Below are 16,880 nucleotides of genomic sequence, written 5' to 3'. Positions count from 1 at the left end.
TGCCAGAACGCGGTTTGAAGGAGTTTGAAGGCTAGGCGGCCGGGCTGGTCAAGATTGGGTCATGCGCAATGGGTAGAGAACAATTCCTCTGTCGCCGAAAGTACCAAAAGACCAGAAAATTGCACGTCCTTGATTTCGACCGCTTGCTCCGAACTGCCCAGAGTACCTCTGCACGTACCCATGTGCTTCTATTTAGAATTAAAGATGGAAAGGATGGAAAGGTCTGAGTGGCAGTTGCCATCCTGGACATGACGTCCACAAAGTGCGAGGTTGACCTAAGATGTATAAATACGGTGTGGTTTTGACTGGGTCTTCCAATCAGCAAGGATGCGCTTTTATCTTCTGACTTCTTTGTGCTGCATTTCGGCTGTGATCGCGCAATCGAGCGTAGTCGAGAAATACATTGCGACTCAAGGTCCTATAGCAAAGGCAGGGTTGCTCGCCAACATTGGTCCTGACGGATCCAAGTCATCTGGCGCGAAGGCACATCCATATTTTCTCCCAATTCTTAAAGGTACTAATCTGCGTCATTAGGCTGGCTTGGTCATTGCAAGCCCTAGTACCGTCGACCCCGACTACTTGTACACATGGACGCGTGACGCTGCACTTGTGCTCAAGAACATTGTTGACACGTATGATCCAAATCTGTAACATGACGGGAAAGCTCGCTGACATCGCTGGTCTCTATAGGTATACCAGAGGCGAGGACAGGTCTTATAGGAAGATCATTGACGACTATCTTGTTGCTCAAACAGCTCTTCAGCAAGTGACCAATCCTAGTGGAACGGTCTCTACTGGTGGTCTCGGTGAACCTAAGTTTAACATCGATGGTTCTGCTTTCACTGGTTCATGGGGAAGGTGATTAAATTACTCCGATATAACACTCCTTAATCCTTCTCTGACCTAAATATAATAGGCCACAACGCGGTAAAAACATTTCCTCAGCTCACGATGAAATATTTCTTACCATCCTCAATTTCTAGATGGACCGGCTTTACGCGCAACTGCTTTGACCACGTATGCTGAGTGGCTCATCAAAACCTCCAACAGCAGCTTTGTGAAGTCAAAAATATGGCCAGTTTTGAAGCTCGATCTTGATTATACTGCCACTTTCTGGAATGCATCAGCGTACGCATATATTTTCAATAACATCGACATATTGATAAAACTTGCTTTAATTAGTTTCGATCTTTGGGAAGAGGTCTCTTCTAGCTCTTACTTCACCTCAGCCGCCCAACATCGTGCTCTTCGAGAGGGTGCCGAACTTGCAGCAAAAATTGGCCAAAAGTCTGTTGTTGCTGAATATAGGAAACAGGCTGACAATATTCTGTGCTTCCTACAAGTCTGTTTTCTTCCCGTTTTCTATATCATTATAGTATTGACTCACAAATTTCTTAGACTTATTGGAACCCTGTCAGTGGTTATGTAACTGCAAACACCAGGGGTGGACGATCCGGCATTGACGCAAATACTATCCTTGCGTCTATTCACAACTTTGATCCAGAGGCTGGTTGTGATGCGAACACACTCCAACCTTGCTCGGACAAAGCTTTGTCGAACCTGAAGGTGTATGTTGACGCTTTCCGTACAGAATATGCGATCAACAAAGGCATCCCTGCTACATCTGCCGTTGCAACAGGTCGTTATACTGAAGACGTCTACTATGATGGCAACGTAAGATATAACACACTCTTTTGCGCAGTTTTTGATGAAGTCTGACATTCTATTTTTCAATAGCCGTGGTATTTGACCACCGCTGCCGTCGCCGAGCAACTCTACGACGCTTTAATTGTGTGGAAGAAACAAAGTTCCTTGACCGTGACTCCGACCTCCCTTGCTTTCTTCCGTCAATTCTCTCCTTCGGTGAAACAAGGCACTTATCGATCATCTTCATCTACCTACACCACACTCGTCAAAGCTGTCAAGGACTTTGCTGATGGTTTTATTGCTGTCAATGCTAAGTACACACCTTCGAATGGCGCGCTCGCCGAGCAGTTTGATAGAAATACTGGCGTACCTGCAAGCGCCGCGGACCTGACGTGGAGTTATGCTGCTACTTTGACTGCCTTTGCTGCTCGCAGAGGGGCCATTCCCGCCAGCTGGGGTGCTAAGGGCTTGAAGGTCCCTACCGTGTGCAAGCCAAATCCTGGTCCAACAGTTCAGGTGACTTTCAATGTGATAGCCACAACAGTAGATGGCGGTAAGTCGATTTATATCCATGCCGCGCAATCTTGAAGCTTATTTGTTACATGCACAGAAAACATCTTCATCACAGGATCGATTGACGCCCTCGAGGGATGGAGTCCTGATACTGCTTTGCCTCTTTCTCCTGCCAATTACCCTACATGGAGCAGTAAGTGTTTGTGTTAAATTTTGTGGCCACTTTCCCTCACATCTGGTTGGTCCAGTCACACTAACCCTCCCTGCAAACACCAACTTCGAGTACAAGTACATCCGCAAAATAAACGGCGCCGTTACGTGGCAATCTGACCCCAACAACATACAGAGCACGCCTGCAAATGGAACCCTTGTTACCCACGATTCATGGCGGTAAAAAGCTGGATGTGCGAACCAAGGTTCATTCCCAATTTATTCTTCAAAATTCTCCGTATCCAGCAAACAAATGTTCTTTCAATAAACTTTGTTTTGTCTCGATCTATTCTGTATGATTAGCAGTGCCTGACTTATGTATCCACCAAGAATCCTTAAGCCTTGAAAGTGACTGCGAATAAATGTCGATTTTTTAAGTTCTTTATATGGTACCGGTGTGGAGAAGTTATTCCATTTTGGTATCATGTCAAAGTCGGTGTCAAGGAGTCAGAAAGCGATGACGTAAGGATAAATACATTGGATGCCGAGTAAAGTAGCGCTTACAGGTTCCTTTGCTTTTGTTCCTAACACTGTCCGTAGTCGAATTTGCTTATCTCTTCCTCCACCATGTCGATGCTTGATAAATTCCGTAAGGGCGCACAGAAGGCTGGGATGCAAGCCACGGCATTTGTTCAATCTAGCACGACCAAAGTAGCTTCAGGATCTCGAGAATTTGTCCAGACCTTTTCACTACCGGGTGAAGCAGAGAAAGCAGCCAACATCTTAGACAGCTTCCTCGGTGAGTTTCTGACCTGTAGATATACCATTATGCACACTGATTTCAAAAGTGTAGCTGATCCTGAAAGGCCCGAGTCAGCGCTCAATGCCATCCCGAAGGCAGTTTTGCAAAGGGCACGAGGTGAGTATTCGACTATTTCCACAGTCTTTTTTCTGAATATGTCTTGGATATCAGGCCTGGCAGTGTTCCAAGTCGTTAAAGCCGGATTTGTATTCTCAGGGAAAGCAGGATCCGGTCTTGTCATAGCCCGCCTACCTGATGGATCTTGGTCTGCGCCATCATGTATCGCGACAGGGGGTGTGGGATGGGGTTTACAGATAGGCGCAGATATCACCGACTTTGTGATTGTGTTGAACAGTGAAGATGCTGTACGCGCATTTTCGATGGGAGGCAACGTTACTATTGGCGGAAACATTAGTGCTAGTGCCGGGCCTATAGGAACAGGGGGAAGTGTGCAGGCATCGTTAGCGCACCCTGCCCCCATGTTCTCGTACTCAAAGTCGAAAGGTGCGTGTGCTAGGTATATTTTGCTTAAATCTTTGACGGGGAGATTAAATGCATCCTAGGCTTGTTCGCTGGTCTGTCACTTGAAGGGACAGTCCTTATCGAAAGGAAAGATGCCAACCGTGATTTCTATGGATCTCCAGTACCCGCCAAGGACATTCTTGGTGGACGTGTACCTCCTCCCGAAGTTGCTTCAAGATTATATGAGATCATCGAAGCGGCCGAGGGTCTCGATGAGAGTGGTTTGCCTGAGGCTGCTTATGTCCCTTCACCAATTCACGACAATCACATGGTTTTCGATGCTGATCATGGTCATTGATCGACCAAGATGCGATATCTCTTGTCGTCGTGCTTTTCTCGCACTTTGAATCTCCTTGAATGTGTAGTAGTGTTGACTCTTTTCTCTTTGGCTATTTTATATGCTTTCAGACTTACGGAAACATATGGGTTATATCATATAAATCTCAAAGCATACAGTAATTCAAGAAGTTCCCGAGCGCATTGACCTTGCCCCAACCAGCATAATTGGGCGAGTACAGAATAGACAACGGAAAACATAATGTGTCAATGCCTTTATTTTGCATGTTCACTTGCTCTAAGTCAGAGAGAGGCATCCATTAAATCAGTGGGGCTTTCCATCCGATACAGATTACTTATGCCACTCAGACGATATGTGCTGAAAGTATATCCATTAAAGGTCTATAATTGCCCACAAAACGGATAACATAAATATGCAATCAACGCAATATAAAGCTACTATGTAGATCATAGATATTGATCCCAGAAGCCGAGCGTGCCATTGTTATTAGCAATGTTCTCAATACCCAGAAGTTTCATCACCAGATTATAGATTTCAACATTCTGGAAAGTATTCATGATATACGTGTCGTCCGAAGTCGAGTGCCAACCTTCATGAGCTCGAGAAGATAGATGCGCGATTTTTGATCGTCGCTGGTGCTGTGCTTTAGCCTGGTGAGAGAATGGCCCATGAGCGACAAACATAGCCTGCATCGAAACTTCTTCGTTGTCGTATCCGTGATTCTGGTAATATTGATGATCAGGAGAAAAACCTTTCGAGAGTTACTTTGACGCACCCCTTTGCTCATGCCAGTATTGCCTTCTGCATGTGTTGTTAGAATATATCCAATCTTTGGTACGACATATATGGGAGCAATGCGTTCATTGTTCGCAAAATGGTATCTCTCGGGCATAGTTTCGTGGGTATAGACGTCAAACTTCTCCGGATTATTATCTGAAGCCTTTAAAAGTGCGTCGAGGTGCTTCGACAAATTAGCGTGCTCATGGAACCGAAGGCCCATTGATGGCCAGCCATCCTCGTGAGCGATAGCAGCGATCCCTTCCTTGCCTAAAATGTCATCCATATATACTGGCTCAGGATTACTGGTATCTGTCATGCCGTGGTCACTAACAAAAACGATGTCGACTATATCGGTTAGATTGCGAGCGGCGATGGAGTCATGAAGCTCCTTTGCAAAAACGTCCACTTGTACAAGGGTATGCTGAGAATGGAAATTGATCAAGTTGCCTATCCTATGATGAAACTCTGTTCTTACGTTAACCCGCTCAGAATATGGACCTGTTGCATGACCCGCTTGGTCAAGAGAAGGTTCATAGGCTGAAATAGTGTCAAAAAATGTAAAGATATACTCAAATTAAGTGTTTATGTTTCCGACTTACCCAATATCAGCTGTGGTCTCTTATCAAGAGGAAGATCAATCCAGTTTAGAATTTGCTTCAGTTTGTCTTCAAGGGGAACTTTGTCCTACGAAAGATTCGATGAAATGACCAGCATACTGTAGATTGTTTTTCTTACTTTCCAGGGGACAAAATATGTTGCGGAGGATCCAGATGTGGTTTTTGGGGGACCGGGCCTATTTTGAGGTCATTCAAGGCAAAGGAAGGGGGGGGGAGGGGGGGGGGGGTAAAATTTTGTACCCACCACATCAGATTAGCTGCCGTCACGCCCGCCTTCTCAGCGGTTTCCCACATCTAAGGTATATTGTACAGTCAGTGAATGTCAGTGTAAAAATCAGAGGGATGGTTTTTCACAGGTTCTCCAAACCACCAGGATGAAATCCAGGCAGATTTAATTTGATTGTAATGGAATTCTTCCCCAGTAACTGGATCCCAGAAGTTCTAACTAGATATATCAGCTGAGCCAAATATACAGACAAACGGTTCGTCACATTTGCTACTATTCCATGAGATTCGGCATGCAAACCAGTCCTGTGTTACCTTCAATAACAGATTAACATGAATAGACGGAAGTGACATACATTATAGCCCAATGATTACTTTATGTTACATAGAGTAGATGAGAAAAGGTACCTTTACTCAAACATTGACTCACGGAAATGTTAAAGTCTGCCGGTGATTGAGAGTGAATATAATTGCTCTGTAAACTATGCGCGACTTACTGGAAATATAGGTTTCATGGATTTAGCTCGAAGACCCTTTTTGCTGAGTGCAAGTAAATGAGGTGTGAAACCTCGGTCCAGATAGTCTGCCCTGTGGTCCATTTTAAAAAGAGTTAAAACATAATTACCATTATTACCATCATGACATACCTTAACCCGTCAATGGAGACGACGACGACGGTTCGTTTGAACAAGGCCGTGCCATTGGAACGCAGCTCTTCTCCAGAAAAAGCAGAATGGTTCGTCATTCTTCCAGGACTACCAAACAGAACGGTACGAGCCAGCGCCCCAGTCACCAGTAGCCCAATTATCACAATGGCTGTCGTCGTAATCTTTCTCCGCGACCAAGAGGACCGAGTCGTTGGGATGTCATCTTCAAAGTATTCATCGTGGTCATCCAAGTTTTCGTCCGCATCAATAAGAAGGCCCTTTCTTTCCTCGACCTCAGCGTCCTTGGGCGAAAAGGTCTTGTTCTTCGGTGTAGGTGAAGAACTCGTCGAAGCAGACATGGACTTCGGAGACTTAAGCTTTAGGAATAAATCTGAGGAACGCCTGAAAGTCGTCGTGGAGCAAGAGTACGGAGGATTGGCTAAAAATGACTTCCAGAGGTTGCTTCCTCTATCATCTACGAATAGGTGAAGTAGTAAGCGAGTGTGTTTTATATTTAAAGCAGCCGATTTGTGTCCGAACTTACTATTACGTAATCGCATTGTGTCAGAATCTGCAAGTTGCTGGCCTCGTTATCGGACAATTATGCAAATAGTACCCTTAAACTCAAATACATTTTGAGTTTGCGATAAGATGAATTAAACCTACTGTACAAATATTATACATTACTTTTATGTATACTACTCCGAGTCGTACAACGTACCACAACAAGATTTTCACAATATATTACCAGGCATTGGATAGGACCCCTTGTGTGCAAGTCAACTATTCCTCAGAGATGCGCTCGAAGAATTGTTTTAATGTTCCGGCTAGAACGTCAGGCAAAGCTTCCACCTCCCGAAGAACGACGTAGTACTCGAAGGGGAATGAATCCAAGTATTTTTGCAGTTGGAGCTCCATTCTTCCTTCGACCATTTTGAACTCTGCTTTGTCCATGGACAGAATCGACCCATGAGTTGCACCTTTTGAAGAACCCGGCTCAGTTTTTGTCCCTTGAAGTGAGTCTAGGATGATGAAAACGATCATAACCCGTTGTTCTTCAGCCTTCCGCAACATAGTGCGTAGTTTTTCGTGATCTTGACACATTCCATCGGAGATAATAATTTGAAGTTGCCACAAGTCAGCGGCTGAAGCGGAACTCATTGCTTTTCGTTCTCTTGCACTTTCAAGGACTTTCAAAGTTAATTGCAGCAGAGACAAAACATTGGTGGCCTTCTGTGTGAACCGGAAGGCGTTGATAACTTTTGTCCCTGCTTGATCTGAGAAAGGGCCTTCGTCAAAACCATGGAGCAGATCAACAGTTTCGCCAAACTTTGCAATTGCCACGTCTCCAGATTCTAGACGGCTCAGGGCTTTGGAAATCAAAGCTAACGTTTGATAGGCGAGATGAACTGAATGGGATTCTGCCATTGAACGAGAATCATCAATGGATATGAGCACTTGATATTCTCGCTGACTTGGCTTCGTGCGACGTAACCAGATTTTGTCCTTGGTGTAGTCACTGGCGATGTAAGAAATGACTTTCTTCATATTGAGCCGTTTTCCGGTCCGATAATCGCCCTTCAGTCGGGTGGCCAAGGTTGGTTCAAGGATGAGGCGAAGTTGTTCGCACAAAGTGTAAGCAAGATCATGAGTAAGAGATTCATATAGACGCCAAATCTTCTCCGCTCCATCTTCAGGGTAGTCAGCAGCTCTCCATTGACGAAGTTGGGTTTCAATAAGCTCGTCTTCATCATGAATATCGTCCACCTTTGGCAAAGATGGGTCGTGAACAGCAGACACTTCGGCTTGAGTTGCACCTATTTTTAAGATGGCACCTTCTACGTCCTTTCCGTGCTCCCGTCCAGTAGCAGTCGGCTCTTGTTCCTCAATAGGTGACTGATGAATACTCTGATCATGTACCTCAGGCACCAACGGTGGCTCCACATCCATAGAAAAAGGCGGTTCCTCAACTTCCATGTTGTCGTCCACGATAGTGAGCTGATCCAACTTCGCAACTTGTTCTTCCCCAGCCGGACCCAACGCCTGCATCTCGTCATCAATATCTTCAGGAAGGAGGTATTCAACCTGAGACTTGGCGTTTGATTCGCCCATTTTATCTCGGGGAGCATCCATTGATTCAGAATTGAGAATTTCATCAAATCGTTGTTGGATCTCCTTGAGGGCGTCTCCCAGACTGCGTAAAGGATTTGGAATGGGTCTTGATTTGTTCTGCGATTCCTTTTGGCCTTGTTGAACACCAGACGACGCAGATCCCGTGCCGCCATTATCTTCAGGCACGCTTTCCGAAAGTTGCGTGGCTTCCAAGGATCTACACGAATGTTAGTGAAATTCAATCGATAGTACAAAATTGATCGTACCCGTCAACATTAGCGGACTTTTCTTCGTTCTTTGAAGCAGCTTGACCCAAACCACCTTGAGATGTCCCTGTTTCCCCAGTAGATGAGTTTTCCCCAGCCTCAGGATTAGCGATGTCGCCTGGGTCTGCCATTCCGCCGTCATGAGAGATGTCGGGTCGAGCGACGGCCTCTACTTTTTCATCCGCTTCCTCATCTTCTCCCTCTTCCCGGTTGGCCTCATCATCATCCACACCTTGGGGTGCCTCCGAGAACATGTCATTATCATCGTTCCGTTCTGAATCATCTTCTTTTGAAACATCGGCTGAAGGTGTATTCGTTGTTTTGTCATCCATGGAAAAATCCTCAAGCCCCTCAGTCACATTATCATCAGGCAGTCCTTCATCGTCACCATCCATAGGATCGTCATCTTTAGTTAAATCGTCCTCGCCTTCTTTTTCACCCCCATCTAACCCCAAATCCATGTCGTCAGGTAATTCAAGTGTCTCGGCATCCTGTACATAGTCATCCATTTTTCCACCGTTCACATCGGGATCTGAGGGTTCGTCGTTCCCTGCATCTTCAAGATGTTCTTCATGGTCTTCCAACGGCGCTTGCGGTTCCGGTTCTGGCTGATGATCGCTCTCCTGGTCCTGGGACTTCTTCTGTTCTTTGCCCTCTTTAGCAACAACCTCGGAGGGACCTGCCTGCTCTTTCGAATGATCTTTATCTGTCTTCTCATCTTTGTCGCCGGTACCTTCAGGGCCTTTTTCGTCACCCCACATTTTCTCGTCGACAGCATCAGTATCTAAATCATTTAGATCACCTAAAGTTTCATCGATATCATGCTCGCTTCCGTCGTCCTTGTCGTCGCGATCGTCTTCTTTGTCTGAAGCAGGATCAGGTACATCCTCCAACTTGCCGCCGAAGTCGTTATCCATCTCAATAGCGTCGCCGTCCTCATGATCACCTTCAGGTGCCTTCTGCTCTTCCTCGCCTTTGAGACCCTCGATTTGGCTTTCATCCTCGATTTCCTTGCTTACTGTCGGAAATTTCGGGATAGCCTTACAATGATGGGGCCTAGATTAGGCCAAAATTTGGCTTCTAATGTGATTCGGCTCTCTTAGAATGCCGACTTTTGCCTTGCGTTGGATTAGATAAATATAGAAGTCATGTGTCACTCACTTGTAAAGAGGGGCAAATGAAAATGATTTATAGAATGTATTTAGAGGACCAAATGCGTATTTATTTTGAGAAAATGTGAGTGCTAAATGTACAAGCTACCGTAAGAAACCTACTGAAGTTGAAGTTGATCCATATTACAACCATACGAGGCCTTACAACTTGACTGTGACTAACGTCACACACATACACAGCAAGTGCAAAGTTGTCAGGCATTCAAGGGATGGTCAGTATAGATATATCAAATTGGACAATTTTCTACGTCATTGTGGATCATTTACACTTTATTTTATGTACTTTTAGTGCTGTGTCAATATCCCTGCAGTTTGTGCGCCATAGAGCACAAGTAAGCAAAGGGTCACGGCCGTGAGAAGAATGTCACATGGATCACGCGACACAGTGGACTTAGAAGAAAATCACATACATCGTCTACGTCTTCACCAAAGTAACTGTTTATGTAGCACATGCTATCTACAAAGGTAAATAATCTAGGGTACGGTGGATAATCAGTAATTCCACACGAAGAGAGACTAATTTTGAACATGATACATGGGAAAGAATGATTTGACTGATATCTCATAAGTTGATGCATTGTAACTCGGTGTTGATTGTTGTATGTTGCATGCATATTGCACTGTACAACTATGGTAGTACTGCCTTAATCATCAACAATGAGAATCTTTAACCTCTTAAAGACCTTTGTGCTGGATACTATGACATATTTTGATAGATGGTTACTAGAATACATGTTCTGGCAGACTAAATTGATGAACTGATTATGGTAGCTTAGTGATGTAGCGCAGCAGAATGATGAAACTAGGGCCTATGAGACGAATAATCTCCAGCACACTCTATATTAGATGCTGGTAAAATAGTATAAAAGCAGTTGGATCATATTTAATTCTTTATCTGCTCCTCTTTCTGATATCTTCTTTACTTTCAAAGACATGGCTAACCGCCGCCAGCCAAAGGACCAATTGTGCCCAATATGCAACAAGATGTTTAGCATCCAAGGCATTGCTCAACATATCCGATCATGTAGTGGCAAAACACCAAGTCTGGATGCACAGAATGCTTTTGGAGATTTTGCAAATAGGGTTTATGAAAATAGTATGTCATAGTGTATAATCTAATTATTGACATTTACCATTCAAAACTCATACAGACTCTCTACATTATACATCAATTTTAAATGCTGCTATTAGCCACTCTCCAGCTATACCAAATGAGGATTCTACAACCGCTTCTTATTCTGCTATAGATATGGCTCAAATGGAGACACAGGATTCTCTAAATGGTCATCATATTTCCCTTTCAATGGAGCCGGAAGATTCAATTGAGCCAGTCACAAATCAATCCTCTATACTTCAAATGCTTGATGAAATTTCAAATAATCATTTGCCCCCACCGCTTCCACATCAAATCTGCATTGAATTTCATCCAAGTGCAAATATGCCACCAAAATTCATTCCTACACACCAATATAATCCAAATTCCTATCAAACGTCACCAACACCCCATTCTACCAGTACCAACCCGTGGCATCCATTTAGGACACGTCTTGACTTCGAAGTGGCAGAACTTGCACTTAGCTCACATATGAATAGGCAGCAAAAGCAGATTTTATTAACCCTTATTGACAGAATCAAAGAAAAGCCAGAGCAGTTTACAATTGACAGTGTATCAGAGCTTGAGAAGACCTGGGAGCTTGCTCGTAGCTACCGTTCAACTGGAGTGCGTAATATTTTTTCTATTTTGTAGTTGTACTAACTAATACTATGGAGTACAGTTCCAGAAAAAGGAATATCTTGTACCATACCAAAATGATGAAATTGGGTATGAAGTGTATATCCGGCCACTAATTGAGTGGTGCAATAGTCTTCTTCAGAATCCTTCTCTACTTTCACAGTTTCATTGGATTGCTGAAAGGCATTATAAACAAAATGACGGTAAACGAGACCGGTTGATTGGAGAACCATGGACTGCAAATGAATGGTGGAGCATCCAGGTAGATGTATATATTTTTCTTTTTACAAATGTAGAATACTTATCATCCTACTCTGCTTTAGAACCTTCTTCCCAATGGTGCATTACCATTTTTTATTATCCTATATGCAGACAAAACTCGGCTATCCACCTTTGGTACTGCAAAGGCATATCCAGTGCTTGCTCGCTGTGCAAATCTTCCAGCAAATCTTCGAAACAGTGATGGTATTGGTGGGGGAATCCTAGTTGGATGGCTGCCTATTGTAAGCATTCTAAATGTTATAAATTTTTTTAGTATTAAACTCCAAATATGGATTTCTAGGTTGATGAAGATGCTGGCGAGTCAGGAAAGAAAATTTTTGTAAACTTCAAGCGTATTGTTTGGCACAAAGGATTCCACGAAATTCTTAAGTCCGTTCAAGAATATGCCACAACAGGATACTATGCACAGTGTGCAGACAACATTGTCCGGTGGCTATTCTTCTTTATTTTGATTTTATCAGCGGATTATGAAGAGCAGTAAGTAATAGTTTACTTCAATATAATTGTTATAGTAAATGAAACTGTTGGGCGCCTATTTTATAGATGTGTTATGGCCCTAACCCGTGGTGCTACAAGCAACTTTCCGTGTCCTGTATGCTTGGTTCCAAAGGAAAATTTATCAAATCTTACCACGGTATACCCTTATCGAACATCAGCAGAAATGAAACACATATATACAGAGGCACAAAATTTTACAGCTAAAGATAAGGAGAATTATTTAAAAGAATATGGATTACGAAATGTAGAGGTATAGTGCATTATATATGTCATTATTCTTGATTAATATTTCCTACAGAATGTATTTTGGATGATGAATGGGAGTGATGTATATAAAGCTCTTTCCTGGGATCGACTACATGCATACCATGGTGGACTATTTTCTGATCATTTATGGTCAGAATTTAAGGCTATTATTGATAGCTCTGGAAGGAAAGATGCTGAGATTATTGACAATCAGTAAGCATTGATAATATAACCTCTTGATGGATAAGTAATAATAAGGTTTATGCTTTTATAGATTTGATCAAATTCCTCGATGGAGTGGTCTTAATCACTTTGCATCTATAATTAAGACAGGAGAATTTGCAGATGGAACAAAATATGAAGATATAGCAAAGGTACACATGCATTTTTTAGACACTAATTGTGAATATAATATATCTGTGATTTCTAGATCATTTGTTATGCATCTCATAATGTTCTAGAGAAGTCAGACCGTGGATATTGTCTGCTCAAGCTTATGCGAAGCTTTGTAGAATTGGATATGTATTCATCTTTGATTATTCATAGCAGTACAACATTACATGGGTTACAAAAAGAACTTGCAAAGTTCTGTTCTATTCTTGAGGTAAGGCATTCTCCAATTCATATGTAGACCCAATTAATTCTCTCAACAATAAAATTTCCAGGAATATATTCAACTCCATCCAGACAAAAATTGGAATTTTCCTAAAATCCATTCACATGTCCATATGATTCAAGATATTGTTGCAAAAGGTGCAACTCGGAACTCTAATACTAAACCCAATGAAAAGGCACATGGCTTGCTTAAGCTCTGGTACCGCTTTCACACCAATTTCAAAGATGTGGCGCCACAGGAATGTGCTTTAATTCATGTGTACAATATTATTTGTCTGATCTAGTAAATTTGCTTCTAACAGATATTAAAAATGAACCACGATGATCTTATTGCAATGATTATTCGCATGGATATCAATGCTATTGATGATCTTGACATGCCCAAAGAGGACGGCGAAGAATCACTTATATCTACACCACAAGTTTCCAATCTTGGAAATTCATTGGGTAACGGTCTATTTGTTTGTACATGTATAATGTTATTAAATTGACATTTAACAGGATCAAGTAATGAGAAAAGAGCTCAAAGTCACATTTCAATTGGGTCACTTCAAGCAATAATCACATTTGCCGATGTGGAAAAACAATTCAAAGAGAACATGGCATTTGAACGCTTCCGGATTAAAACAGGAAAATACCTTGCAGCAGCTTCTGGAAGTACTATCCGATTAAAAGCCAATCATAAGGTAAGAGTTACAAGAACAATTTAAGCATTATTTATTTTTCATGTCAAAACTTACTTGTGTAACAGATTACACCATTTGAGCTTGCAAGAATTCATTATCAGTCGGAAATTGATTGGTCGGCTCAAAGAGATATGGTTCGAGTTAGCAAAAGTTTCCACAAGCGGCCACGAAATGATTACGTCCTTTTGGCACTTGATCATCAGAAGTACTGCTTTGCACAACTTCTGTTCATGTTTATTGTGTCATTAGATGACAAAACAGAGTGGCCGCTTGCTCTTATTCTGCCACTTGATGAACCGGTTGATCAGCGCACAAATTTGGCACGTAGGCGTGATAAAGATTTAGAGTTTCTCCGAGTACGAGCCCGAAGGCGAACAAACTCTGCAATTATTGACGTACGTAGTATAGTACGCGGTGGCCTTCTGATTCCAGACTTTGGAAATGATGCAAACGAGTTTATTGTTATGGATTCACTTGATCCGGACATGTGGTGGCGGTTAAAATCAATAAAATTAACTACACATGTTTTATTATAACTAGTGTTGTTACATATTAAACAGAATACAATAAAGAGTGTAATCAAGCATGCATAGTGCTCTATTTTTGTGTTTTGTACACGTTATATTAAATTTTCAGCTTGATCCTTTACATAGTGGGAAAATGATGTTATATCAAGGCTATAGCACGGCGCTTAACATGAGGAAAGGGTGCGGCTCACTTTTCTGTTTAAAAGACACAAAATTTCTTCTTTCTGAGTAGCAGCACTGATATTCTAACTCATATCCTCTCTGGTACAACTCTTTGGTCATGTCTTCATCAATGTCAATTGTTCCAAGCTCCGTTGCAGGCGAGTCATCCATTTCAGGCGCGTCTTTTTTCCGTGGAGCAACATTGGCCGAGCTTGAGCAAGTAAGTAATATTTTAATGTATTTTTGCATTTTCTAGATTCTAATGAATAGAAACAGAGGTGTCGGATCCAGCAAGATACCATTTTTAATCTGGAATCAAAGGTCCGGGAGCTTAAAGAGGAAAACGCAAGTTTGAAAATGCGCTTGATCAACAAAAAAGGCGCTGTTCGACCTGCTGTCTCTGACACATCGGATTGCGCAGCCGAAATAGCTCTCCGAAAGGACCTTATTCGTCTTGCTAAATATCATTTCATTTTCTATCGTATTATTGTTCCCAAGTCACTCTTTGGAAATCCCAGGCCTTCGTTCAGCTCTAACAATGCATCTGCTCGGTACAAAGACGAGAATACATCCAAGCTTGGCAATATTGCGGAATTGTACGAATGCTTTCCAGCAAAGTACCATTCAATTATCAGTGAGAATGTGGAGATGGCAGTTAATGTGGTGCGTTTTATATCTTTTTTCCAAGTTTAGGATATCTTGCTCATATATCTTTATTCTATAGTTCGTTAAAGGCTTGTCGGAAGGCCGTTCAACAATACTAAATAAGATTCGGACCTCTGCGCCTTCTATTTTCCCAAACATTCCATCTGAGCTGTTCACCTCACCATTGTCTTTTGGCCTAAGCTCCCATGCGGTTGTGCAAACATTGCTTGGTGCATCGGACCGTGTAAAAGTGATGACCGGAACGAAGGAAATCTGGAAGCTCATTTATCCCAATGACACTGCGCACACATTTCCCCCAGTTTTATTTGCAGATTCTGACACCAACAACGCTTTGGGACTTTTTAAAAGTGATTTTCTTTTGAAGGTACAGTATATTTAATTCTGAAAATACATAATACCTGGCTAAAACTCTAGTTTAGACGGCAAGAATCATTCTTCTAGGGCCATCGGCCTTAAAGGCGGAGATTATGCCTCGAACACGGGAAGATAGTCCAAGCGCCCATATTGATAGTCGTATGAATTGTACAACACCAGGCTTGATAGCTGCGTCTGCAACAGCGGTATGTATTTGTTATTACATGTATTATAAATTGAGTGCTAGATATTGACTACTAATATAGACTATATACATCTTATCCGACGACCGTGAATTTACCAGTAGTGGTGTAGGACCAACAACAGGGAGGCTTTATCTTGCTCAACACGATATGTACAAGCATTATCTCATTACACAGCAGTCATCACTCGCTTCACTGTTCAAATATTGGGATAATATTCTCTTTCCACACCAAAAACCCATTATTCCTACTTCTATTACACAGCAGCCTACGGAAATCCTTACATCAAGCCATTCCAGGATGTCGGATTCCGAGTCAAGTCCATCTCCGCATCCGGTTTATCAGATGATTGCCAACTTTAGTCGACAAACAACCATAACTCCTAGTTCAACAACTTCTATTCCGGGTCCTATCGTTAATGTGGAAGACCGTGACACCGACTCTGATGTAGAAGACTTTGCGCCGCCACTACAAAGCACTCGGAACCTGCCATCTAATACTCAGGATATTACTGAAGATAGATCTGATACTGACGAAGGTACTTGTCTTTTGATTCCCACGCGTTTAGCTCATGCCCATTATGTATCATTGGTATTAGAACCGACTCCGGCAGCCTTTGAGTCTGCACTCCATGTTACAAATACCACGGTCAATGCTCCACTCCCAGTATTTCTCCCAGTTCCGAAGACTCAGACTCCGACAAGCCCTCCCCTTTCTTCCAATACAGTCTCTGTTCCTAATGCTTCCACAAGCATTTCTCCACTTGAAGCACCAGTAATCAAGCCAAAACGTGGTCGAAAGAAGGGGTTGGCCCCTGTGCAGCCTGACGCAACTGTTGTAGCCAAAACACGGAGCACACGCTCTAGTAAGCGTGCTAATATTACACCATTATAGTAGGCACGCTGTACTTAGACTACTTTGCATTCCGGTGTATCTCATTATGGCGGACATACTACTGTGTTTGGTTGATTACTTCTTTGCTTTTCAATGCATAGTACGGCCCTCACGATTGAGATTGTCTGAAAAAATTGAAGTCCGAGTAGACGACTCTGGACTCGATCGGTTACATCAGTTGACTAAGCACAGAAAATGTGGTGTCATATTAACGCCACACTATAATTTAAGAAAGGAGGTTTGGTCTAGTGGTAACAATGCTAT

At 42.6% G+C, this 16,880-nt stretch overlaps 6 protein-coding genes across 6 annotated transcripts; 4 read left to right on the top strand and 2 right to left on the bottom strand.

Annotated features, from left to right (window-relative positions):
* Positions 1-327: 327 nt before the first annotated feature.
* On the top strand, positions 328-2,554 carry JR316_0007196 (Glucoamylase; the record flags this gene model as incomplete). Its single annotated transcript, XM_047892939.1, has 9 exons — positions 328-514; positions 756-858; positions 917-927; positions 984-1,128; positions 1,183-1,342; positions 1,399-1,674; positions 1,738-2,200; positions 2,258-2,353; positions 2,409-2,554. The coding sequence occupies 9 exons, from the start codon at positions 328-330 to the stop codon at positions 2,552-2,554; spliced, it is 1,587 nt and encodes a 528-aa protein (XP_047748221.1).
* A 383-nt stretch (positions 2,555-2,937) lies between these two features.
* On the top strand, positions 2,938-3,932 carry JR316_0007195 (SH3 domain-containing protein; the record flags this gene model as incomplete). Its single annotated transcript, XM_047892938.1, has 4 exons — positions 2,938-3,109; positions 3,164-3,229; positions 3,284-3,616; positions 3,676-3,932. The coding sequence occupies 4 exons, from the start codon at positions 2,938-2,940 to the stop codon at positions 3,930-3,932; spliced, it is 828 nt and encodes a 275-aa protein (XP_047748220.1).
* Positions 3,933-4,378: 446 nt separating this feature from the next.
* Positions 4,379-6,560, bottom strand: JR316_0007194 (putative pyrophosphatase; the record flags this gene model as incomplete). Its single annotated transcript, XM_047892937.1, has 11 exons — positions 4,379-4,654; positions 4,708-5,133; positions 5,188-5,249; positions 5,312-5,396; positions 5,448-5,505; positions 5,574-5,623; positions 5,684-5,770; positions 5,821-5,860; positions 5,911-5,928; positions 6,038-6,142; positions 6,202-6,560. The coding sequence occupies 11 exons, from the start codon at positions 6,558-6,560 to the stop codon at positions 4,379-4,381; spliced, it is 1,566 nt and encodes a 521-aa protein (XP_047748219.1).
* Positions 6,561-6,984: 424 nt separating this feature from the next.
* JR316_0007193 (Midasin) lies at positions 6,985-9,953 on the bottom strand (the record flags this gene model as incomplete). The annotated part of the gene is made up of 3 exons (XM_047892936.1): positions 6,985-8,530; positions 8,580-9,635; positions 9,928-9,953. 3 exons carry the CDS (start codon positions 9,951-9,953, stop codon positions 6,985-6,987), a joined length of 2,628 nt encoding a protein of 875 aa, XP_047748218.1.
* A 731-nt stretch (positions 9,954-10,684) lies between these two features.
* On the top strand, positions 10,685-12,250 carry JR316_0007192 (uncharacterized protein; the record flags this gene model as incomplete). The annotated part of the gene is made up of 6 exons (XM_047892935.1): positions 10,685-10,847; positions 10,903-11,471; positions 11,527-11,745; positions 11,807-11,986; positions 12,046-12,189; positions 12,227-12,250. The coding sequence occupies 6 exons, from the start codon at positions 10,685-10,687 to the stop codon at positions 12,248-12,250; spliced, it is 1,299 nt and encodes a 432-aa protein (XP_047748217.1).
* A 176-nt stretch (positions 12,251-12,426) lies between these two features.
* On the top strand, positions 12,427-16,616 carry JR316_0007191 (uncharacterized protein; the record flags this gene model as incomplete). Its single annotated transcript, XM_047892934.1, has 15 exons — positions 12,427-12,513; positions 12,562-12,722; positions 12,784-12,883; positions 12,940-13,113; positions 13,175-13,381; positions 13,427-13,577; positions 13,626-13,810; positions 13,876-14,205; positions 14,447-14,517; positions 14,647-14,719; positions 14,770-15,162; positions 15,224-15,529; positions 15,585-15,725; positions 15,786-16,260; positions 16,321-16,616. 15 exons carry the CDS (start codon positions 12,427-12,429, stop codon positions 16,614-16,616), a joined length of 3,150 nt encoding a protein of 1,049 aa, XP_047748216.1.
* Between the last annotated feature and the right edge of the window lie 264 nt (positions 16,617-16,880).

The sequence above is a fragment of the Psilocybe cubensis genome, chromosome 6, assembly GCF_017499595.1.
Source record: "Psilocybe cubensis strain MGC-MH-2018 chromosome 6, whole genome shotgun sequence".
In the NCBI taxonomy this organism is placed as follows: Eukaryota; Fungi; Basidiomycota; class Agaricomycetes; order Agaricales; family Agrocybaceae; genus Psilocybe; species Psilocybe cubensis.
This window is presented reverse-complemented; position numbering and strand designations above follow the sequence as displayed.